This window comes from Zeus faber (genome assembly GCF_960531495.2).
Source record: "Zeus faber genome assembly, chromosome: 9".
Taxonomy (NCBI): Eukaryota; Metazoa; Chordata; class Actinopteri; order Zeiformes; family Zeidae; genus Zeus; species Zeus faber.
Window position 1 is genome coordinate 4,128,393 of NC_137197.1, and position 25,329 is coordinate 4,153,721.

A 25,329-nucleotide genomic window follows, 5' to 3' on the forward strand; every position below is an offset into this window, starting at 1 on the left:
GCGTGGCAGATCCTTGTCGTGTGTTTGGTCAGACCCGCGGCCCGTTGGGAAGCTTGCTTCAAAGCCGGGCAGCTCTGCAGGTACTACTGCTGCGTTTCCACACAAAGACCGCTCTGCACCCAGATGTATTGTTGGGGTCAAACGCCCTCTTTACTTTTTGGCTGCCGTCCGGTGGCTTTGGCTCAGTTCCACTTTTCACGGTGAGGGATAGAAAAACGACGCTGTAATGAATGGTGATGAATCCTTTATTTTTTATTTTTATTTTTTATGTATGGTTTCTATTCATGTCTCGTCTCTTCGTGCGCGGTATCTACACCTCCACGCGTCATCATGCTTTTAGAGACCTGTCTGGGTTTCTGAACCGCTGCCAGTGACTATTGCCGAATCACTGTTGCATTGTGGTCGGGAGCCTTGGTCACATGAATCTGCCAAGCACGCAGACTCACTGGAGTAATGTGATCAGCGACCGCTCGGCAAAGCTCCATTCTTCTCTCGGCCGCGGAGGACCGAGGGGCAGTGTTAGCCGTGTTGTTTGGGTAATTGCTCTCCGGCCAGTCAATTTCACCATTTTACGTTCCTCCTGATCGCGGCCGGTGTCTCATGGCTCCCATCGTCTGCCTCGAGCTCTGCCCGACCCGTCTGGGCTGCAGCCGGTGTCCGCGCTAGGGACCGAAACCCCGCAATCACTGCGGATGGCGGTGTTTAAAAAAAGGCGCTGAAAATCGGGTCTTAAAAGCCAGGCTCCTGGATTTTCTTTCGTTGGGAATTTTCTCCAGTGCGACGCCGTATGACCTGGTGTAATGCAACCTTCCAGCCCTGAGACACGCCCCCCTTCCGCCCGAGGACGGGAGCAGGATTCATGGCCTCCTGGCGACCGAGACGACACCGTCAAGAGCGCACGGTCTCCCCCAGACTTGTGTAAATCCTAAACGACAAAAAGAAGATTGTAGCGTCCGAGGGGTCCGCGCGGCGCCGTGCAAACCCTCACGTATCTCAACACATATCTGAAGTTAATTTACGGCGACCACTTTAGCCGTCTCTGGCCCTTGGGGTGATATTTCTAAATGCAATCTATTATGTAACATTAAGGGAATTGGGTTTTTTTTTTTTTTCGGGTCAAGGAATAAATTCTCAAATTGAAAGCCGGTGGGTTGTACATCTTCTTGATACTCATCTTCTATGGAACATCTCAGGGGTGAAGCCGCTGCGGTCGCTGGATTTGGCAAAGGAAACTACTTTCCGTTACTACGTATTTCCGCTCGATATCGTGTCAGTAGGTTGGTGGCAATTTTAGTTTTTTCCTGCGTTGCAGATTATATTATCAAAATGTCCTCATCTAACTTTGGACGGACTGGAAGGAAATCAGTTCTCCACAAAGAAGTCCTTGTCCTCAGACACCCGGCAGACTTCTAATTTTGGCGTCCTGAGACGGGGCAGCCCACTTGGATTAGATTATGGCCGCAGAGCAGATGAGGTTCTAGGTGATGTATTATACAACGTAATTGGGAAATTGCTCATGGACGGAGTTGCTCTTTGACCCAGAGCGGCCATATGTCGCTCAGCAGCCAAAGGGTGTCGGAAGGGGGGGGTCGTTCAGAAGCCCTGTTGTTCATAGGCAGCCGTTTGTTTTCCGCATGAGGCTGAGGAACACGAAGCCCAGAACATCCTGAATGTCCCTTCACCCCTGTGACGGCCCGACGATTGAGATTTCCGCTCGGTGGCGGAAAATTGATTGTTTACCGCCTCCATTTTGTGCTGGTAACTGCATGGCGCTAATAGGTTTAGCCCACCTCCCGCTGTTGCAGGGAGTCTTGTGAATTAGTATGAAATGAAATAACCTGCACCCTGATGAAGGCCTGGGGGCAGGGAGGCATCGGTCAGCCCACTAAATAAAGGCGTCTAATTATTTTCCGCCACAAAAGAAGTTGTGCCTCGGTAATAACTTTGAGAACGGCTTATTGTTACAGGTCATTCTCATGAATTACTATAGTATGGCTGTGAATAAATGTGCTATCATCCAGTGTTAAAGTCTGAGGAAGAGCAATCACTGCTGTTTCTGCTTGTAACTGCAACGGTGTGGTAGTTAGTTTGCCGATCGTTGGTTCTTTTCTCCGGCTTTTCTCCGAGTTCTTCAGGGGGCTTTTCTTTCTTTTTTTTCTTTTTTTGGTTGATTCCTCTCCCGATCTTTACCTCTCAAAGTGACCTCGCCATGCAGGGAAAAGGGGGAAAAACAACTGAGTTTCAGGAAAAAATTAAAATAAATTCAGAAAATAATATGGGTGTGTTCCGCCCGGTCGCTGCTGCGGTTCCTCTGTTCCTGATACAATTACTGCTCCGGCGGCAGCATACATCACCGGAGCCATTAGTGTCAGTGATGAGGCACGAAGGCTTCATGTGCCGGGACTCTCGTCCTTCATCTGCCTCCGTCCCTGACAGCCTGTGTGACAGCTAATCGGGAGGTCAGTGTGAGCGCACACGCCTTGAACACGCACACTCTGTGAGGGTTCTTCCACTGGAAAAATGGTGGTTTCTGTCCTCCTCCAAGCCAACCCTGGTCCTCTGGACGTCCGTGTGATTGTCCTCCTACAGTACTCTTCTCTACGCACGTTATCCGGACCAACGTTACGCTGGCTGTGGCATTCTGCGTGCCGTGAATCTTGTGAATGCAATAAAACCATAGGACAAGGTGAACACAAAATTGGCTGTGAGGACGAAAACCAGGCCTGTCTGAGAAACATGCTGCGAAGACTACAAGAATACATACGTGAACAGCGAGCGAAATACACAAAAATAACGACCCTGTTTACGGTAAAAAAATGGCAACAGCACAAAAAAAGTGAAGGCAAAACTCCATTGAACGAATTGACAAGCTCCCAGTGTACACGTATATTGCTTTATTTACACATGCACCAGGCCGCCATGCACAGACTGCATGAAAAACCTCCAAAAGACCGGATGTGATAAAGGAGACACTAACACGGACTGGGTGGAATGCTATCAACGTGCTTTTTGCTTTTGAAAACAAAAAATGACAGAAGCACCACTTTGGCCTTTTCTCCTGGTTGTTCCAGCCAGGGAGGTTGTTCATTCCTCGCAGCGCTCTCCCTCGCAGGGAGGTGGGCGGACGGGAGAGAGGGGGGCACTATGTAAAACAGATCAATATATCCGCCCGTGTTCTCAGGATGAAAGCTTTTACTGTACAGTACAGAGCTTTTTGTGCCTAAACGAGATGACGCTCCGCTCGCCCGGGGGAAGGAGGGAGCCCTCCAAACAATGGTGTAATTGAGGACGGTTTCTGGGCGGTGGGGGGGGTTGACTGGATGGGAGGAGGGGAGCCGGGGGGGGGAGTCCCTTGCCTGTGTGGAGCCCGGGCAGCTCGCTGTCCACCGGCCCAGAGACCCCACCGCCGTGGCCTCTTCCCCCAGGCCTGGATGTGACCTCATTCAGCGAGCTGGGATTGAGCCCGGGCCTGGGTGTGGATGTGTGTGTGTGTGTGTGTGTGTGTGTGTGTGTTTGTGTGTGTGGGAACACAGACAAATGCGCGCATTATCACGCACGCACTCACACACACACACACACACCCCATCTCTTTGTGCCGTCCATTTGTAACCTCCTGGTTTGCAGGCCACTGCTCTGTTATCAGGAGGTCAGCTGACGTGTTTACCACTTCCACCGTCTCTGCAGATGTTCAATGTGCAGTACTTCTGTGCATCGGTAAGAACCTGTTTCCAGGTTCCAGGCTCGTGCCGGGTCCTTGCGGCGTTTTTGCCCGTGTGGATGTTTCCCAATTGATTGGTACTCGACAGCCCCGCGCCTATTGGTGCTTCTCAGCCACTGTAGGACGACTTAGAAGGGGTTTTATTATGACAGTCATGATTCCGCTGAACTCCCACTGTATTTTAATTTCATAAGCAAATATTGTGATGCACTGTTTATCAATATCATGAGGAATTCCCGATGGTCATTTGGATAATAAATGAATATATCCTATCGTTCACAAGAGTAGACCGACACCCTTTCAGGCCAGCACTCCACTTAGACACAGATGTATTTTTCACTCTGATTATTTTTCGGTGCTCTTCCCTCCCACTCGGTGCTGTGGGTGGATAAGCGGTCAGGCTCACTCCGCTCTCCTGCAGCGTGATGCTCAACATGCGCCTCCTCACTTTGCTTTCCTGCCAAAGGCGTCGCCGCCGTTCGGGCCCCGGTTTGGTCTTGACTTTAAAGCGGTGGTTCTCAACCGGTGGGTCCCGGTCCTAAACCGGTCCGCGGGTCCAACCTGAGTGGGCCGCCGCCGTGTGCACCCACTAGTGTCATCACGAGTGCTCCTTGAATATTATTGTGTTTTCTATCCGGATCCTGAGACCCGTCGAGGGCTTCTTTCTTTAGAGGCTTCTTGTAGGAACAGTTCAGACTCTATCGCTGGGCAGTGGCACTTCTCGAAACAAAGGGCAGTTTGATGGAACCGCGGCGCCTGCAGGATGACCCTGGTCGGCGAGGGCTTTAGTGGGATTTTATGACCGCGCGCCGTGTCGCTAATGTGCTCCTTCAGCCCCAAAAGCCCGGGGATTGTTTGCTGTGCCGCTCCCGCGAGATGGATAGATACCTCAGCTCTATTGATTATGTTTAGAGGGCGGCCTGAGAGCCACTGAGTGGAGGCTCCGCGCATGTCGAGGCTTAGAAGCATCAATCTGAGTCCTGCGCCCTTTGACTCCATTGATCATCACAACAAAATGAGGATGCCGTGCAAGCTTTACTCAGCTTATGTTTTCTTTCCTTCCACGTGGCAGAGGGTCACACTGCCGGAGCGCATATGATCTGGGTCACGCTGGAGTTGTTAAATTCTAAACCATAAAGGGCTGTGTCAAATGTTAGTGGGTGAATCGTTTAAATGGAAAGCAGTGTTTATTCAGCGCTCGGCGAGACACCGAGGCCACGCCCAGCGCTTTACAATTGAAGCCTGTCGTTCAAGGCGAGCGGAGCCGTGAGCACAGATGGTCATGAGGGAGAGGCCCAAACGCCACCATCACAACATGTTATCTGAATTTTGTGGCAGCTCTTGTCCGTCTTCGGCTCGTGTCTCACTGTCCTTTTTTTTTTTTTCAACCTTCGTTTGTTATTGTTTTCCCGCACATCTTTGTGGGTTTTTATGGGATTGTGTGTCATGGTGTGATGTCGTCTCGGACCCCGGGAAGACCCCAAGCTCCTCGAGGCGATCCTCACAATAAACAATAAACATTTTTGTAAAAGTTCTGAACTGATGCAGGAAGGGGAGATGTGACATGGACATTCTCAATACCAAACATAAAAAAATAGAAATAAACGTCCTCTAACGAGGACTTCAATACGTGTAACTAGCTCCTCTGCACCTCTGACCCCACTGTCCCTGGCTCCATGCGGTGAATTGAGTCCCTCACACTCCACTTCCCTTTGTCTCGGTGTGTTTCCAGATGGCCGCTCGGCCCACCTGCCCCGCTCCCAGGGCGCGGACGTCCCGGGCTCCGTGCCCCCCGTGACGGGGGAGCGGAAGCCCTCGGCGCCCGTGCACTCCAGCACGCCGCTGCTGTTCACCTTCGACGTGCCGGCGCGCCACTCGCACCACAGCGCTCTGTCCAACAGCGCGCCGCAGGACTACCTCCTCCTCCATCAGTGCATGAGCAGGAAGACGGAGAGCGCACGGTAAGGGTCGCGACCCCCCCTCCTCACCCCGCCGTCCGGCCGGTCCCGGTTTCCTGCCATCCCATAATGCAGGTCAACCTACAGGTTCATGGCATTTCCTCTTCCTGGACGCCCCCCCGAGGTTTAGAACCACTGGTGCTGGGACGGGAACGACACAGACTCTCAGCAGCGCTGATGGGGAGACGCACACGTTAGATCAGTCTGTTGAAGAAAGATAAAACGTGTGCGATGGATCAGTCCGCTGCCAATCTGTGCTTCTGGACTCTAGTTTCAAATAAATAACAAAGGAGAGATTGTCTTTCATATTTAAACCGCAAGGAAATATTTGCTTTTGTGACAATCCAAAAGAGCCTGAATCCTATTGTTTTTTTTACGTACATTATCCGTCTGAGGCAAAGCCCCACGTTGATGGAAATAGGAAACTGGACAGAAAAGTGTTGAATGAAAATCATTTCTTTGTTAAAGCAAATAGGCAGAGTTTCGATATCCTTGATAAATAAACTCTATTGACCTTTTTTTTTTTATCAGAATCTAATAATCACGGTTGGGGACAGACTTATAGTTTCCGCCGATACAGGGAACCCATCTGATGCATTACATTCACTGGTGGATGGGCGGTTTCGTTTTGGGTCATACTGGACATCAAATAATGGAATCAAACAAGCATCTTACAAACTTCCATGTGTCAAAAAAGCTGAAATCAAAGTCATTTTTTTTTCAAATCTGACCTGTTCCTTTGGAAGATTAAGATTTTTGTATCAGTGATGTTCTCCTGTACGGATACCCAGCCCCGGATCTCGGCTGATATGCAATACCACTATTGATGTCTGCCCTTCCCGGAACGGGAAGCACAACCAAATAGAAGTCCAATGAGGATACTTTTCTTTGTGCCTTTATTAGCACGTTTCTTTCTTTGATTGTACGTCCAATGCAATCCTTGTTTTCCACCTTGGCTCACCTCATCATACCCGGTTCCAAGAACCAGAGGCAGCTCTCATGTGAAACCGTCCAGAGTAGGGCCGACGCAGGGCGCGATCAATGAGGCTGACACCGCAATCCATCAGCTCCACAGGATCAGATTGAGCCCCGAGCCGGGGTCCGTCGGCCCTCCCGTTTGCACATAAATCTGCCGTGGGGGACCTCTTGAAACGCTGGAAATCAAAGCTCTGGGTCCATCTCATCAGCATTACGCAGGCGTGCCTCCATCGCTCCGCATCTGCCGGCGCACGGCAGCGCTCATCAAGAAACAGGTTATGAATCACTGCCGACGTGGCTCTGGCGCCTTATGAATCATGTCTCAATGACATTCCGTCAGGCTGACCACCAGTGGGCCAGCTTTGGGTGAATCATTGTATAGGCTGCCCTGCGGAGCCTTGGTGACGGAAACCAGACTGATGGAGAAGGTTATTGATTAATGTATGAGACGCCGTGGCCTGCAGTCAATGTCGCAGGAATTGATGCAAGGCGGCGTGATCTGACACAAAGAATTAAGAAGGTCGTCAGAGGGCGCAACCTCACGGCTGCATTAATTGCATCACATTGATGCAGCGCGTCCCCCAGAAAGAAGTCATGATCTTGATCTACGCTAATCTGCGCCGGAGAAACGAGTCCCGGTCAGAGGAGCGGCGGTGCTTTTCAAAAAGCAGGGGAAGGCCTCTGCTCAACTGACCGTCTACACGAGTCCAAGCTGCAGCGCAGTCGCTGCACTTGGCGCTGGGGGTCACATCCCATAAAGAACGGAATAAGTGAACCATGTCCCATGGGTGGCTGACCCGGGCTGGGAAACTGTGGGAAAGAAAAAAATTCTGAATCACAACAAGGAGGGCCTCTCTCTCAGACACGCTAACATGTCAGATCAACAGGCAGAAATGTGAGCTATGTATTCATTTAATAACACACAGTAGACATGCTGAGATGAAGGTGTGCCAGCACTGGCCCTCATGTTTGATCGCTAGAAAACCCAGTTGGTGCAAAAAAAAATCTCCCATCTCTGCAGTAGTTGTGCATTGCCCTCTAGTGGCAGTTTAGTTCATTGCATCAGTCAAAATAAGTGAGAGGAGATGAGGAGTTTACTCCCATTGTTTTCGGGGAGATTGGCAGCGAGAGAGGTGGCAGATGTGATGTGTGTCTGCGATGGAGCTGCTGGAACATGGATACGATGAAGACTAACGTGTATGTGTGTGTGTGTGTGTGTGTGTGTGTGTGTGTGTGTGTGTGTTGCAGGAGTGCCAGTTTCTCCCAGTCCACTCGCAGCAGCAGTCTGTTCGTGGGCAGCGACTTGGCGGGGCAGAAGCTCTCCCACGGCCTGTCGCACTGTGTGAATGGGCTGGGGCCGCAGCTGCAGGGCTTCTACAGCCTCCCCAAGCCGGGGAAGCACCAGCACCCGCTGCACGCCGACGCCCAGGAGGCCTGCTACGTGCTGCCCCGCGGCTACAGCGCCGAGGGGCCCGCACACGGGGGCCTCGGGGAGCTGGACCTTGAGAACGAGGAGGTATACACCTTCAAGACGCCCTGCAACGCGCTCGCCACCGTGCACGGCGGCGAGCGGGCGGCCACGGACAACTACGACCTGCCGACCACGCCCGGCTCCTTCTACCAGATCCCGCGCACGTTCGATAAGAACCACAACGCCGTGACGCCGTCCGGCTCGGAGTCCTCCTCCTCCGCCCCGCCGCCCCGCCCCCCCAAGCCCAGCCAGGGGTCGGACGGCCCGTGGGGGAGCCCCCAGTCGCTGGGGAGCCAGAACGGGGAGGTGACCCCCGTCGCGTCGGTCATCCCTCGGAGGAACACGCTGCCGGCGGTGGAGAACATCCGGCTGCACAGAGGTACGGTGCAGCCACGTGGCAGAGCGGTGTGAGCTCCGGTGGGACTCCTCTAACGCTGGGTCTGTTCCATCTTGGTGCAATCCAGCATAGATGGTACAAATACACAAACTAATACATTCATTCCCAGTTGGAATCGCACATATCACCACCTACATTTCTCATATTTAGATTCCCCTCCGAGCTGTAAACAAAACCGCTTCCGTGTCGTTCCACGGGACGCTGACGGTGTTTTTCAAGTTGACAGAGCTGCCACACACGCTCCGTCCACAACCCCAGCGACAGAGCGAGTCTGTAGCCGGAGTTTCCCACGGAAGACCGATGGAGCGCCTGGTGTCCTACGTCAGGACGCTGTGCCTGCGAGGAAGTGTGTCTACACCCTGTGCGCACCAACGGAACAAACTCTGTGTTTGTTTATGGGTTCCAGCTGTTTTCCCAACGAGGATCCACTGTGACGCTGTGATCACGTGGAACCCAGTCGCCACTGATGACGCAAACTGAACCTTTCAAACCACATATTTCAACATATTTAACATTAAACATATTTTACATTAAACATATAGCATCTAACATATAACATATTTAACATACAACATATTTAACCGGTTTTGTTGTTTTTAGTTTTTAGTTTTTTTTACGTGGGCTCCGTCGTCGTCAGTCTTCCCGCCTTGTGGTATCGCTGTGTTCAGGATGTGATTCCTCCTCTTCCTCTTCCTCTCCCTCCGTCTCCGTCGCCTCCTTCCGACGTCGTGCTGATTCACCTCCGCCCGGGGTCGTTCTCATGAAACCAAATTTCCGGAAATGGATTGAAGCTCATATTGACAGAGAATGTGAAGTAATTCATTTAAATATTAAAGTACACAGCGCCCACGTCATGGTGCGCTGAGTTGTTTTTAACTATATAATTTTGGTGTTTTTTTCGATGCTTTTCTTATCAAAAATTGAAAAACCTGAACACGTCCGTACAATTTAAGATTAAAAAAGAGCTGTTACGGTAATGGATGCACTTTATCTTATCTTGATCTTTGTGTAAAATACCGGAACAAACAATGACAGTTCAAAGATGTATAATCTTTATTTATAAAAAAAAATAAAATAAATTAAAGAGACACTTCATGTCCGTAACAACGTCTTTTTGCCCGGACGATTAGGGTAATTCACTTTGTGATGAAGAAAAACACTCAAATAACATCACGGTTAAAAAACAACCAAGCGGAGCATACAGTAGGCGTTGCATACTTCAATATATGGACATTTAGTCATTTTTTTACATTTAGTCATTTAGCAGACGCTTTTATCCAAAGCGACTTACAAGGGAGAGTAACATTCAAGCTACATTGCGACAGAGATTAGTGTAACAACAATGGACGAATTATTTCACATTCTCTGTGAATATGCGCATCAATTCATTTGGGACATGTTTTACGGTGGTTTCATGGGAAGGACCCGGCCGCTCAGCAGGACAAAGCCGTCCGGTCTGGCAGACGCGGTTCTGCTCAGACGCTAATGGCATTCAAGCCACGAGGCCTCGTTCCAGCCTGATAAATACTGAGGCAAAAGGAGGACGGACGGACGGAGGCCCAGGGACGCTGAGCGGCTCTGAGCGGCTCTGAGTGTGCTTTGAAGAAGAAAGAAGAAACAGTCTTTATTCTTCACGCAACACACCACACTATAACACATGCTTGCACACACACATGCTTTTAATGGTGGCCAGTGAAATGGTTCCTCTGCTTTTGACCCATCCTGGCTTGTCCTTCCTCTGGGGGCACAGCCGGGAGCAGTGGGCAGCGTACGTGGACGCGCCCGGGGACCAGGTGATAATTGTCCATCGCTGGTCAGACCATGATGGTGCATGTTTTTTAGTGGGGGTCCTTACTGACGTGAGGTGGAGGAAACCCCATGTGAGCACGGGGAGAACATGCAAACTCCACACAGAAAGGCTCCTGTTTGGGAGCACGGTGCCAACAGCGCCCCAGGCGGGAATCAAACCCAGGACCTTCTTGCTGTGAGGCAGCAGTGCAATGCACTGCGCCACCGTGCCACCTTGTGCGCCCCATCTTTGGGCATTACATGGCCAGGGATGGGACGTGACCTCTGACCTCTTGTCAGCCAGAAACCGGGCTGCTCACACACCGGCTGCACCGTCTAACACCAAGTCAACCCCCAGTGGAGCTTTTCAGGGCAAACTGCTGTCGTTTTTGCATTTTGGAATATACAAATTCTGTGACATTCCCAGCTCTAATACATAGATTCCATTGTCACTGCTGTACATCTTAGAAAAAATATTAATTTTAGTACAAAAATGACTTCAAAAAGGTGAGATATGATCATCCAAGCTGACATGCACAGTCACTGTGAACTAAAACACTGGTTTTGCCTCAATGCAACTGAGTTAAACGCCCTCATTTGCTGCTCCTTTTGACCGCTCAGCTGTTTACTGTGTGGAGGAAGCTTCACCTCAACATGAGAATCTGCTTCATCTATCATTGGGTTCCATGTTGCTAACAATGTTCAGTTACCATTTCCTCATCATTTAACTGTTGGAGGCAATTCACTGAAACGCCACCTGCGTTGTGACGGTTCCACCGTAGCACGTGGAGCGTTGTGGTGTCCCGCTTGAGGTGTAGGTTCAATTTCAGGATTAGTGGTTGCATTAATTTCTCTCCTCTGCCCCCCCCCAGGATCCTCCTTTGAAACGAACAACCATCACCGCCCGATATATTTCAATAACTCAGGCCAGTCGGTGGAGTCGGTCAACGACGGCTACAGCTCCTACCTGGTGAGTCGCTGCTACTCTTTGAACCTCGAGGACCTTTGGTCTTTACAGTAGATGAGATTAGGTGCCACTTCCAGACACCCAGCGACACCGTCAGGAGTTAAAACCCTGAAGACAGAGATTCGTCAGCCCTTGGTTTGTGTGTTTAGTCTCCTCTAGTGCACAGGGATTATTCACAATCCACAGTAATGTAGGTCCATGGTCCTCAGGAGTCCATGTACCTCAGGAGTCCATGGTCCTCAGGAGTCAATGGTCCGTGGTTCTCTAATCATGTGCCACTGTTCATATGTACTGTCTGTATGTGTATTTTCAGGAATTTTGAGTTTTTGTGTAATATGACCACCAAAAAGGCAAATTAGGAACTATCCAATAATGTTGCAGCGGTGAACAAGTGTTAGGTATGGGATATGAATGAAGTATAAATGAGTATGGACTATGAATGTGAAATTCACCATTTAAAATCACTTATCCTAAAATCACAATATTACCGCTACCCCCCCAGCGAGCCAAGGCCCCCCTGACTCGCTCGGACAGCGGCAACTCTGAGGACAACTACGTTCCCATGAACCCCGGCTCGTCCCCGCTCAGCGCCGCCCAGGCGGACAGTCCCAAGAACATCTACATCCCCATGAGCCCCGGGCCGCACCACTTCGACTTCCCAGGGTTCTCAGCGACGCTGCCGGCCCGCAAGGGAAGCTCCGCCTCCCTGTGCCAGCGGCCGGGGCGCTTCAGCGACGTCACGCCGCCGCCCATCAACCGAAACCTCAAACCCAACAGGAAATGTGAGTCTGTGCCGCGGACCGGACCCTCACCGTGCGTTGTGTGGGAGACGGTTTTTCTTCCTGTGAGGACCATGGGTTGTGTTGACGACTGGGACGTTTTAGTGTTGTAGTGCTGTCGTGCAGAAATGAAGATGTTAAAACATGATGCGCCGATTTGCCGTCTAAATGAATTAGGATGAGAACATTTAACCCACAGCAACTCACAGTAGGAGGTCTGCAAAAATAATTTAATTTGTGAGGGTCTTTTTTTAGAGGTTTGGTCAATTTATTATACTTTCAATTACACGATAGTTTCTCGAATTTCCTCCCAGGGCGTTGTTAAAGTTACATTTATCTTTTCCCACAGAGAATGTTCAATTCATAAGCAGATGATGTGAGATATATATATATATATATATATATATATATATATATATATATATATATGTTTTCTGAATTTCCCTCCAGTTGTTGTGATTATAAATTCCTCCTTTTCACTGACGTCCGATCGACTCTTTCGTGTTTTGTTTTCCCACAGCGAAGCCAACGCCTCTCGACTTGAGGAGCAACGGAATAATCGATGAGCTGCCATTTAAGAGTCCGGTCACCATGTCCTGGACGCGGCCAATGTAGGTATCACACGCACACGCACACGCACACACACACACACACACACACACACCAGGCTTCACAGATGGTCCTTAATGTGCTTAAAGTACTTTATCTTATTTTAAATGTAAATACTGTAAATCCTGGAAAATCCCCGTCTTATGTGCGGCGGTACTTAGGTATAAGTATATAAGTATATAAGCATGATGTGCTTTCACTGCTGCAAATGTTGTCATCCAATATAATAATGAATGTCACATAAATCAGATTTTACAATGTCTCATTGCAATTCATTTTTTTGTCAATATGGCGTCTCACTGCGTTTTTCCCTTGATACTTGTCGTCCTCACGACACTGCAAGTCAGACATTCTGCTCGTACAGTAAACATTTTTTTTAGTGCTGTTGTTGTGTATAAATCGTAACTTTATATTTATAATCATTTATAATATGTATGTTAATATTTAAAAGTCGATCACAAGAGATTGTTTCTTTAGAAAGATGACTTACCCCGCACCTAACCACGTGAACCTTTATTGACGTTCCATGAAAATGTTCTTCCTTTGGGGGAGATTTTGACATTTGTGCGGCGTCCTCATGACGAAAAACAGCTCTCGAAAAAGTCATTGAGGGCCTTTGAAATTCAATTTGAAGTCGTCTGTATGAACCCCAACACACGAACACACACACGCACACACACACACACACGCACACGCACACACACACACACACACACACACACACATTGATAAACAGATCAACAGAGCTTAATAGCAGCCATGTTGTGTTGTGGCCCCCAGGGGCCCAGAGGGTTTTAGCGCTAAGAGGCCGGTGTTGTTTCCATTCAGGCCTGCGATGAACTCCATGAACTCCCAGCACTGTCGCCCCATCTCCACCCAGAGCATCACCAGCACCGACTCCGCCGACAGCGAGGAGAACTACGTTCCTATGGTGAGACAGGAAATGGGAGTGGCTGCTTCCTGTGTGCTTCTGTCACCTTCTCTTCCATTCACTGAGCGCTGGTGCAGCCCCGTCAGGCAGCGCGGGCTCCGCTCCAGCACCTTCTACAGAGGAAATACGATAAAAGGTTTCACGCCACGGTTTGTCGATAGATTGACTGGATCCCTACAGCGTGTCTGGCTCTGTGGGCGTTCTGGCACCGAACAGCTGGGGCGTCTCCCTGAGGGGAGCCAGGAACCGGGGCCTCCTGAGAACTAGACACCAGCGCCAGCAGGAACACTGAAGCGACGTCGGCCGGTGGGGTTTTTTTGCTGTGACTTCCGTGCTGTATCTGCTCCGTCACTTTCACTGGCTTCACCTCATCAGTTCACAGATTGCAGGCGAGAAATGATGGCACCGTCCAGTCGCCGAATCTTCACTCATCACAACAAGGCCTGATTCAAAAGTTTGCTCCGCCGAAGGCACGGGCTCGCATCGGGACACCTCACGGGGGTTACCGGGCGAACTTTAATTCATTCGATTGGCGTCTGAAAAAATAAACAAATAAATAAATACATCTGCGACAAAAATACTATTTTTATTGGTTATTTTCACATTTCCGCTGAGCGTACTTGGCTGGTCCCCGCCCAGAGCGATGGGGCCCCACCGGGCGGACTGTGCTCAGTCGGAGGGACCGTGGTCTTAGACTGAAACCATCAGCGTGTGCTTACGTCACTGAAGGTTCCTCTTGTGCCGGTTAGTCCCTGCCCTGGAGTAGGAGCTAAAAAAGTCCCTCAAAACTGAGTTCCAAGAACCATGACTGTTCCTGGTTCCCACATTGCTGACACAAAAAAAAGGGATTGTTCCTCCACTTTTCTGAGAACTATGAAATGGTTTCTGCGGTGCAAGAATGAGAAGAAAGTTAGAAAGAGTTTCTTGAGTTGACAAAAATGATAAATCATTTGAGTAGAAAGGAACGGGCGTGGCCAAGCGGCACCGAAACGACCAAGACCCCAGAGGCTTAAACGTCTGCGGGGAACAGGACGCACGGGCAACTGTTTAGCTTTAATTTCACTTCAATGCATTTTAACACCTGCAGTTCTGTCCTGCCCCCATCAGCAGAACCCAGCGTCCACCTCCCCGGCCGTGAGCGGCACCAGCAGCCCCGCGCCCCGGAAGTGTGGGAACGTGGACTACCTGGCCCTGGACTTCCAACCCGGATCCCCCAGTTCCTGTAGAAAAGTAAATGAAGTCACACAGATGGTGTTCAGTCCACGTGTGTGTGTGTGTGTGTGTGTGTGTGTGTGTGTGTGTGTGTGTGTGTGTGTGTGTGTGTGTGTGTGTGTGTGTGTGTGATGGTACTTGCATGAAATTAGGATGTTTTTATATTGTGATACACCATTTTGTTTTCCTAAGCGAATGATATTTAGAGCAGTGATTCTCAACCTTTTTCACATCAAGGATGTAAAAAATGTAATCCCAGTTTGATCCACGTTTGGCCTGGGACCCCATATTTGATAAGATTTAGTCTCTGGGACCCAAATCTCATCAGATTTTTATTGTTAAATATCATTTTGGTGTCTCTTCTCTGGTCAGGGAGATAACAGTGAAACTAGGATCCAAACAGTTGTTACTGGACGTCCTCCAATGCTGCCGACGTCTCGGAAATTAAATAAAAGGGAAGTTCTATAATAACTTTTTCTGGGTAAATCTGAAACCTCTTGAAGGACCCATGGGGGCGGGGCTCCCCGGACCCCCTGTTGAGAACCTCTGGATTAGTGTATTTGACCGGAAATGTGTCATGAGGTCTGTAGCGGGTTTTATATGAAAAACATCTCGGGTGTCATAGCTGTGGGTTTGGTTGCATATGATGACCTCACTTTCAATTAATTCTTCCACATTTACCGCCCCGCGCAGCCCTCCACGTCCTCGGTGACCTCGGATGAGAAGGTGGACTACGTGCAGGTGGACAAGGAGAAGACCCGGGCGCTGCAGAACACCATGCAGGAGTGGACCGACGTGCGGCAGTCGGCCGAGCCCGCCAAGGGGGTCGCCAAGTCCTGACACTAGCCTGCGTGATTTGGGGGCGCGGTGGAAAAACCCACAAACCAACCCCTGCCCCCCGCCCCCCGCCCCCCGTCCGCCCGTCCGATTTCAGGGCCGCGCGTCGGCCAAAACGCACCGGGACGAGAAGCCATAGCCGATCCCGCTCCTCTCCGCCCCGTCCGCGGGGGAGTGGTATCAGGTCAAAACAGCAACGCCCCTTTTCCGCACCTCGTCACGGCCTCAGCCTGCGGCCCCCCCCCCAGTCCGTGTTCAAGTCTTTTAACTCCAGCTAACCTCGGCTCTCGCAGGTTCCTTCCTTTTTTAATTCCTGTAACGTAGAGGCTACCGCGGCTTTAACCGGCGGCTTGCGATAAAACACACGGAATGATTACTGGTCTCAGGAACGCCAACATGCAGTCTCTCACACACACACACACACACACACACACACACACACACACATATATATTTAGTTTTTTGTTCCGCCACCAGGCAGCCTCTCTCTCCTTGACTTCAATCTGCCGTTTTCTGCTGAGCGCCGCAGAATCACTGAAGAGATTATTTTCACTGCAGGCGATGGTTTCTGCTGAGCCGTGCATGTCTGGCATGAGGAAGAAATAAGGCCTTACAACAAAGGGCCTTGTCAGAGGCCGCCATGCTAACTTTAGACGACTGTCTCTTTGGTTTAAATCAAAAAAACAAGCTGGAAACCACAGCCGCAGGGGCTGCCAGGTCAATAATTTATACGCAGGTACCATTAAAAAAATAAAAAAATAAAAAAATAAAAAAATCACAGCTCCGGCGCCGACGTACGGTGGAAGCGGAAACGACGAGAGGCAGGAAAAAACCGTCCGCGTTTGATCTCCGGTGGTTATTTATTCATTTCAGTTAAATCCTCGATGCATTTCACCCAGCGAGGTAATGATTGAGTTGGAGGGAGGAGTCGCGGGGGAAAGGAAGAAGGAAGGAAGGCGCTGGTTTCAGAGGTTCACGCCCCCGCCCCCCGTTGCCTCCCGTCTTCCCTCTGAAGGTGCTTGCCGCTCCGGCGCGGCGGCCGCTCGGCTCCCCCCGTCATGTGCCCCCACATTCACATCCAGGCGCTTCGACGAGGCCGGCAGAGCGCTGCAGCTCTCCCGCCTGCGGGCGCCGGCTTCCCAGAGGTGTTTGATGCGATGTCTTATTTGCAGCTCGGGAGGAGGAGAGAGGAGAGAGGTGGAGGCGCAGCGTCAGCAAACCTGCAAATTGCACTTGTTTGACAAAATGACAGGAAAAAAAACAAAAGACAAAAGAGGCACTTTTCCTGCAGCGACAGTTTTGCCACAAAACCGAAAGGATTCGCCGCCGATTTGAACTTGATCAGAACTTGAAGAGAATGGTAAACTCCGGCCATCTTGTTAAGATTCTTAAATTGCCTTATTGTCTTTATTCTGGTTTTCAGTGCCTCCTTCTCCCTTCGGAATTATGATTATTCCCAATGTTTCTAAAGGAGCAGCCATATTCTACTTGGGACGGTGTCATTTCGATTTTTTTTTTGAATTTTTTTATGCCAAACCAAAATCCAGTATTTCACTGTGGGCTGGAACCACGTCTGAAGTAAACCCTGTTCACAGCTACTCGTGTGGTCAAGCCACAGAAGACGCCATTGTTCATGGCTCAATTAAGATTATGATCGTAATGTATTTTCTACCATTTTTACTGCCTTTTTGTATTCTTTTTACCATTATTTTTACTCACACGTGCGAGCGGGCGGTTTTTTCGCGATGTGCGACGGGGTCAAAGCTCGCTTTAGAAGGCGAGTCCGTCGCGTTCCCCTTACGTTTGGAAATTTGGAAACCGAATCTCACTGGCGTCCGATGCTGGCTCGCGACCCGCCCTTTCCTGTACGGGAGGCCGGCCGGCGGACCGCACTGGCGGAGCCCCATTTCCCCCCCTGGCCAACTGTGATTCGCGACGAGGGAGGGAGAGAGAGCGAGGGAAGAGAGGGCGACCGAGCGCCCCCCCTCCCCCGCCCCCCGCGATCCCCCGAAGTAAAAGACAAACGGACGCCGCGTAATTTATTATGTAGAGAGACTGTGCGTGTGTTGTGGTAGATGGTGATGTGCTGACACTGGGCGGACATACTGTACTCGTGGAGATCCTTCTTTGTTTTTTTTCCAACCACTGTTATTGCTACTACTGTAAAAGCATCTGTAGATTGCCCGTGTGTTAATTTATTAATTTATTGTGTTTCGCAGACGATAAGTGTAAAAGAGGAGGAAAAACAAAACAAGGAATCTGTCTCTACTAACATTGATGTATGAAAAGCTGTCTTGACTTTGTGAAGCAATATGACAAAACAACGCCAGTGCGATGGTGACGTGGTACAGTATATTTGGGATAAACGAGACTCTGTTATTCCTGTATTAATGGTAGATTTAAATTGTGGACATAAAATAAATCAAGATGCGCATCGTGCTTTTGCGTTTACGCTTCATTTCAGGTGCTATAAGGCGGAATTTCGAAATCTGCCTCATAGCTATAAGGCTAGGAGGGAAATTACATTTTTTTCCCATGTATTGTATTGATTAGCGTCCGTTTTTGTCTGAATTTGTACAATGTCTAAGGTCTTTATACATTTTACGATACGTTACCACATATAGTCATGGATTTTGTTTAAATATATATTTTACTTATACTCAGATCAGGATTTTTTAACCAATATTTGACTATTAGAACCCTATGCTTCAAATTGTCCAAGGCCTCGCGACCCCCCTGCGATCTCTGGCAGCCCCCTGTCGGGGTCAGACACCCCAGGTTGGAAACCCTTACCTTAATGCATTCATCGTACCCAAATGTCTCCAAATGTTCAAAGGGAAACTCATGCAAACTCAGGGAGAAGATTCCGACTCCGACTCCGCTCAGGGACAACAGGAACCAGGTTCGATTCCAGGTGCTACTCGTGTGGTGTGTCTGCGGCCCCCTGCTGGGGAGTCCTGAAGAAGCAGTTTGATGTCTTCTGCCCCTTACAGGGGAGTCCTGTGTCGCTGATGGCCACCCATGATGCGTCTCATGCCCCCCCCCCCGTCCGTACCCATATGCGTAATGGAGGGGAGCGGTCTTGGCTCCGCTGCGCTTCCCCGTTCTCCGTTTTTCAAAATTAAACAAATAAAAACAGTGGGGCCAATTCACAAAAGGATTGCACCGCTTTTGTGGCGGCTAAGCCGGCGCAAATACTCACACTCACATAAAAAGTGAGCATCTAATTCTCAAAGCACCTGCAAACGGTGAAATGCACGCCTAACTGCACTGGCGTCCAGCCAGTGCGCCGGTGCTATTTGCACGTATTTAAATGAGGTATGATTCATACATTCATAACTTTCTATGCAAATGAGCCTCATTGCCAAAAACATCCAATTCACAAACACCGGCATTAATAGCTACACGCAGTTAGAGTGAAATTATTACCGTCTGCAGAGAGCTGGTGCGACTGAAGCACTATTTATAAGGGGTGTCATGCCCGGACTTTCCAGTGATCTGAAATAATATTTTGACGTTATTATTAAAATTATTATTAATGTCACGGCATCCAAAGGAAGCGGAACGGGCAGCAGTCTCCAAAAGCAAGTTGTTGAAACTTTGAATAATGTATTGTACAAAATAGGCGTTTGACTTTGACAAAAATTAACTTTGGCATCGAACCTAATGGGACCATGGATAGCTCCGTATCGGGCTCCTGCACCCGAAAGGCCTTGGCGTTCAGCTGAAAAAATGAACTTTGTGGTACTTTAGAGTAAAATATATAAATATATTAAATTGTTAAATTCAGATTCAGTGAGATCTAGAATTTAAGTAAAAATGTAAATATACAAACATTTTATTCATGTATTAAATGAACTGTGTGGGAAGAGTAAGTTATTATAGTTTTACTCAAATGATTGAAATGTTTTATAGTCATTGCACATGAGGCTAAAAACACAAATTACATTTTTATCTAAAAGTACAACATGTTTGAATCCACGCATCTCCACGGATCCCCAATCGGACGCAAAACAAGGGCCGCGGAGGCAAAACTTTACGGTCGTGTTTGCGCTGTCATATCATTAGCGCAATATCTTTTTCTAATCGGACGCTGAGACGGCCCGTGCGTCCCGTGCCGCATCCGCAGAGCCATTGATAGCAACAATGCTATAATGACCAAGATACCATATACAATTGTCAATGCATTAATACTTATGATGATGGTGCAATGACTTTCTAAATAATTTGTCAGCCTTTTATTTTATATAATTCATATTCAATTTCTTTTAGTTTGTCAACTCATCAGTTAAATACTTTCTCCTTACTCCAGGGTCCGTACTGGGTTCCCTAGACTAGTGTGCAAGATGTTTGCTTTTCCAAAGACACAACTGTAAAAATTGGCGTGGGGGTGGTGTGATTTAAGCAGCCACGCCTGCCTTGGGTGTAGTTAAGAGGGTTAATTGGGCCCAGGAGCATGGGTGGCTGTACACCTGTTGTTTGTCAGAGCAATCGATGAACACAGGTTAAAATCACCGATCCCCACACGCACAGGGAGAGCCTTTTTCAGGACAACCTTCAACCTGCTCCAGGCTCGTTACCTCTCGCCACTCTCTCCAATAAACTGGCCCCGTGTTGGGGGGCCCCCGAGAAAACCCCCTTAGGTGGGGTGTGGCAGGCGGAACTGCTAGTGGCCCCACATCGGTGCCACCATAGCGGGCAATGATGGTAAAACCACACCAGTTTATTGGAGAGAACGGCAAACATATTAGCTGAATATTTATTTGATATTAAATACTGAGAGCTGATATAAAATAAACTTTAGCTATATAATAAACTATAACTTTGGCTCCTTATATGTGGGTTTACATAACATTTAACGTAGATATGATTGATATTCACAGATTAATACAGAAGTAGATGCTGAAGATATTTTATATTCTTTCAAAATAAACACTCACTAAGACAGAGAATACAAAAAATGTATATCTTTGGAAAGAAACTTGCGTCCACAAAATATTGTTTGTCAAACAATATATTATCAATTCAACTACAATTGTAACTCAGCAGACATTCAATGTTAAGGTTCTTACTTGTTGCCGTGGTCCTGGCTGCATATTCATTATGACCCTTCAGCTCTAATTCAAGTTCCCGACCACCCCAGCAGGGTCTACGTCCATGCATTTTCATCCTCCCTCCGGCAGGGGGTGCGTTTGGACTCCGCTTCCACCCGGACTGTGTTCTGTCAGGGAGGAACGTTCACACAATGAGGGTGTTGTAGTCACCGAGAGGACGGAGCTCGGAGCGGACACGCCGTCACACCGCCGCGGAGGACCGGAGGACCGGAGGACCGGAGGACCGGAGGATCGGCGGACCGGAGGACCGGCGGAGCGGAGGAGCGGGGAACGGGCAGAACCCCGTGCGCCCCAGAGCTCCGAGACCCTGGATGGAGAGAGAGGGAGAAGGAGGGAGAAGGAGGGAGAGGGGCTGCTAGGAAGAGGAATGTCGCCCAGTGTGAAAGTTGAGGGGACCAGTCTGGATGGTCGTTCCGGGTCCCGGTCCCACTCCGCTCCCCGAGCGCCTGGATCCGGACAAGAGTTCCGCGTCATTTGGGTCTGAATTGGACACAAGGATCCGCGGTGGACGGACTGGATCCGCGACCTGTGGAAGTTAAAGCTCCTTGAAGGTTTGTGGATGGTCTGGACCGGGGGTGGGGGGTGTTTGTGACCCGGTGACGGTCCGGTCACAGATCTTTTTAATTATAAGGGTTATTAACGTCTCCAGGCCTGCGTGGCTCTCCGTGCGGGACGGTGGAAGTTTAAATATTTTCGAGCTTTGGACCGGGGCTCTGACCCAGTGACACCCACTGCTCCAGTTCCACATTTATTTTTTGAAGGGTTTTTGGTTTTTTTTTTTTTTTGTTGTTGTTGTTGTTGTTGTTGTTGTTCTCCTCGTCCCCGCGGGCGGTCCATGCGCACCGCGCCGCTCCAGCCTCCTCCAGCGTGGACCTGATGGGCGAAGCGACCCCCGCCCAGGCCGCCCCGGGGGGGTTCGCGCCGATGCTGGGCTCCCTGGGCCCCCTGGGCGCGCTGCCCGGCGGCGGGGTCCCCCCGGGCGGCCCGGCGCCGCCCCCGCACCGCGGCCCCTCGGTGCCGCAGCTCCACAGCGCCATCGTGGAGCGGCTGCGCGCCCGCATCGCGCTCTGCCGCCGCCACCACGCGACCTGCGAGAGCCGCTACCAGCGCGAGCAGCACGAGAGCAGCGACCGCGAGCGCGAGAGCACGTTGCACCTCCTCAGCCTCGCGCAGCAGGGACCCGGAAGCAGGAAGGCCAAGGGCGGGGCCAGGGCCCAGCAGCCGCCGCCCCCGCCGGAGTACGGCCGGAGCAACGGGGAGCAGAAGGCCCCCAACCCGGAGGGAGGGCACAGGGTCAACACCCGCATCGCGGTGAGTCTCCGGGCGGGGATGTAATCGCATTCGCATCGATATCGCCGCGCAGACCTCCATACTGATGTACGATACTGGAGCTGGCGTCGTCATACGAAACTAGATGTCGCATCGTGATATGAGACTAGATATCGTATCGTGATACGAAACAAGATATCGCATCGTGATGTAAAACTAGATATCGCATCGTGATGTAAAACTAGATATTGCATCGTGATGTGTAACCAGATATCATATCGTGATACAAAACAAGATATTGCATCATAATGTAAAACTAGATATTGCATCGTGATGTAAAACTAGATATTGCATTGCGATATGACACTAGATATCATATCGTGATACGAAACTAGATATCGCACCGTGATGTAAAACTAGATATCGCATCGTGATGTAAAACTAGATATCGCATCGTGATGTAAAACAAGATATTGCATTGCGATATGACACTAGATATCATATCGTGATATGAAACTAGATATTGTATTGTGATATGAAACCAGATATCATATTGTGATACAAAACAAGATATTGCATTGTGATGTAAAACTAGATATTGCATTGCGATCTGACACTAGACATCGTATCCTGATACGGAACTAGATATTGCATCGTGATATGAAACCAGATATCGTATCGTGATATGAAACTAGATATCGTATTGTGATATGAAACCAGATATCGTATCGTGATATGAAAGTACATATCGTATCGTGATGTAGTTACTGTATTTAAGGAGCGTCACTGTAAAGTGATATAGTTTTCTGAACTTCAGGGACTGTTTTTCTTTTGTAATCAATGGTCATAATATCCACATTACTAATGATTGGTTGATTTTACAGTATTTCAAAAAAACATTTTGTCCTCCTCAAAATCCCGCTAAATTGTAAATATCAAGGTATTTAGTGAATACATTTTGTGATATTGGATTTCGTCAACATTGCTCAGCCCAGGTAACAGTGCTTTTCTGCAGTGTGTACCACAGTTTGCATTGTTGAGAGTGTTGCTATATTTGTAAAGCAGAATACAAAACCACCTTCATATTCTTCAAGTGACCTTCACCGATTCACCAAAAGCCTTGAAGTGCTAATCCATACAATTATTTTGTTGAAAAATCCCATCATTGATTGACCGTTGTTGGTCTTTACTGGAAGCTTCAGGGCCCAACATTTATTTAGCTGGTGGCTAAATAGATGTATTGAGCGGGCCGGTCTGCATTAGTATGTGGTCTACCAGTTGGAAACATCTGCTCTAGAAGTGGTTGGTTGGAGACAGGATGATGGTTGTGATGATGATGATGATGATGGTGATGATGGTGATGATGGTGATAATGATGGGAACTCTGACAGTGAAGATGGCTGCAGTTCACATGTTCCAAGACTCATTGGACAGAGGGACCTGCTATAGGAGGTCCCGTCCTGGAGCAGGAGGTCTCGTCCTGCAGGAGGTCCCATCCCACGGCAGGAGGTCCCGTCCTGCAGGAGGAGATCCCGCCCTGGAGACCCCCTCCTGGAGCGGGTCCCATCCTGCAACAGATCCCGTCCTGTGGGGCCACGCCGGCTGTTTGCAGAGGAAACACCTTGAGGTCACGGGGTCACTGGGGCGTCGGGTGTTTGGTGTTTGCTGAAAGCCGAGTCAAGAGTCTTTCACTGTGAGTCAAAGCGGAACAGAAGCACCTTGTGGATCATCCGACGTGTTGGATGCAGACTAGTGTCTCATTCTCGCTGGTATTTAACTTTTATTTGGATGTCACGCGGAGAGAAGTTTTTCTGAGTGAGGCGTAGCTGTCCACGAGCGAGGTTTTTTTTTTTTCTGCGATGAAAGATTTCTCTCCTTTCTTTGCCGCCAAAGGGGGATTAGTTGAAAGGACGGCCGGTTGAAACGGCAACGTCTGTCAACCTGGTTCCCCCCTGTGCTGTTGTTTCCAGCTCTCTTACACCAGTTTGTACTTTGTTGCTTCAGGAGGCCAGTCCTACGTCTTGTGAATTGAAATCCTCTCTTTTCCACCGGGCTCCGCCTCTAACAGTACCATTATAACCAAAGGAGACTCAAACGCGGTCGTATAGAAATGGGGAATAATCTTTATAGCGGTGTTTGCAGAAATCAATATATTTTTCTGCGACCGTCATCTCATTGACCCACTTCATTCAATAATTAATAACCGGTGTTAATCTGTTGCGAAGAGGCTGTTTTGGTGCTTCTTTTCGGTGCCTGCTGTACGCCTGGCATCCTGCATCTGAATCGACTCTTTTTGCAGTCGACGCCGTGACTCGGATTCAGAGGCTTCTCTCTCTGTCTCTGTCTCTCTGTCTCTGTCTCTGTCTCTCTGTCTCTGTCTCTCTGTGTCTCTGTCTCTGTCTCTCTCTCTCTCTGTCTCTGCGCTTTTGGGACGGTGTCACTGAAGGTTTGCCTGACGGCCGGTTTGCCGCTGAACCGGGAGGACACCGGCCCCGGAGCTCAGTTCCCCGGTTGCTTCACCGGCCCGCATGGCCGTGTCTTATGTCTCCCGTTTTAACTTCCTGTCGTTTAAGAAGAGTCTAAGAATTATTGTTTTTTTTTTTGTGTTTTTTTCTTCGATCAAATCAAACAAGTCTCTGTTTATAGGTCAGCAGTGGAGAACGTATCTATTGATGTCTCATATAAAGTACATGTACTGGTAGCCTAACCTTTCATGGGTCGTGGTTCTGACCAAAGCTAAACATACTCAAGTACAAACAAGGGCTCTTGTTTTAGGACGCGATGCTTCATTTCAAACTCCTTGTCTTTATCTTTTTGTCTCCGACCGGTAAATGCCGAAGTTAACGTCACCGCTGAGAAAACTGTGGATTCCAAAATGTTGTGTTACTATGACGAGGACGGAATTTTGTGACGGAACCGGAACCGGCCGTCGATCTGTCACGCGGCGCCGTCGGAGCTCGTGAGCGGCAAACAAGCGAGCGGCGACGGTGTTTTCCTCTCCACCGGCCGCAGTCCTCCACCCGGCGACTAAGAATAGTCCTTTGGGGGAGAAGCGAGGAGGTGCTCTGCCTGGGAGCTCCGGCGGAGCCCCCGCTTCCTGCTCGGCATCTGCCGAGGGAACGGTCAGCGAGACGCAAGATTTATTTAGTTGTTTTCTTTCGTTGGGCAAAGGGGATTTCAACATCCAGACTGCAGGCTACCAAATATTTCCCAAGGAATGTCTCAATATGATGTCAAAGGGGGCGAGAGGCTGCAGATGTCTCTGCTTTATAGGGCCGTCTGCCGCTGATAAACGGAAAAA

The 25,329-nt window shown here is 49.4% G+C and overlaps 2 protein-coding genes across 2 annotated transcripts in view; both read left to right on the plus strand.

Moving 5' to 3' along the window:
* gab2 (GRB2-associated binding protein 2) overlaps nucleotides 1-15,913 on the plus strand; it is a 45,383-nt gene extending 29,470 nt beyond the window's left edge. The window contains exons 3-10 of the mRNA XM_080007516.1: nucleotides 5,451-5,679; nucleotides 7,903-8,504; nucleotides 11,183-11,280; nucleotides 11,780-12,059; nucleotides 12,577-12,667; nucleotides 13,494-13,596; nucleotides 14,704-14,826; nucleotides 15,502-15,913. Coding sequence (XP_079863642.1) covers nucleotides 5,451-5,679; nucleotides 7,903-8,504; nucleotides 11,183-11,280; nucleotides 11,780-12,059; nucleotides 12,577-12,667; nucleotides 13,494-13,596; nucleotides 14,704-14,826; nucleotides 15,502-15,648 — 1,673 coding nt within the window. The 3' untranslated portion in view covers nucleotides 15,649-15,913. The remainder of the gene's footprint in view (nucleotides 1-5,450; nucleotides 5,680-7,902; nucleotides 8,505-11,182; nucleotides 11,281-11,779; nucleotides 12,060-12,576; nucleotides 12,668-13,493; nucleotides 13,597-14,703; nucleotides 14,827-15,501) is intronic.
* A 4,735-nt stretch (nucleotides 15,914-20,648) lies between these two features.
* The window catches only part of maml2 (mastermind like transcriptional coactivator 2), a 51,358-nt gene continuing 46,677 nt past the window's right edge, over nucleotides 20,649-25,329 (plus strand). Inside the window, exon 1 of the mRNA XM_080007515.1 lies at nucleotides 20,649-22,070. Within this exon, the coding sequence (XP_079863641.1) occupies nucleotides 21,636-22,070 (435 nt within the window). The 5' untranslated portion in view covers nucleotides 20,649-21,635. The remainder of the gene's footprint in view (nucleotides 22,071-25,329) is intronic.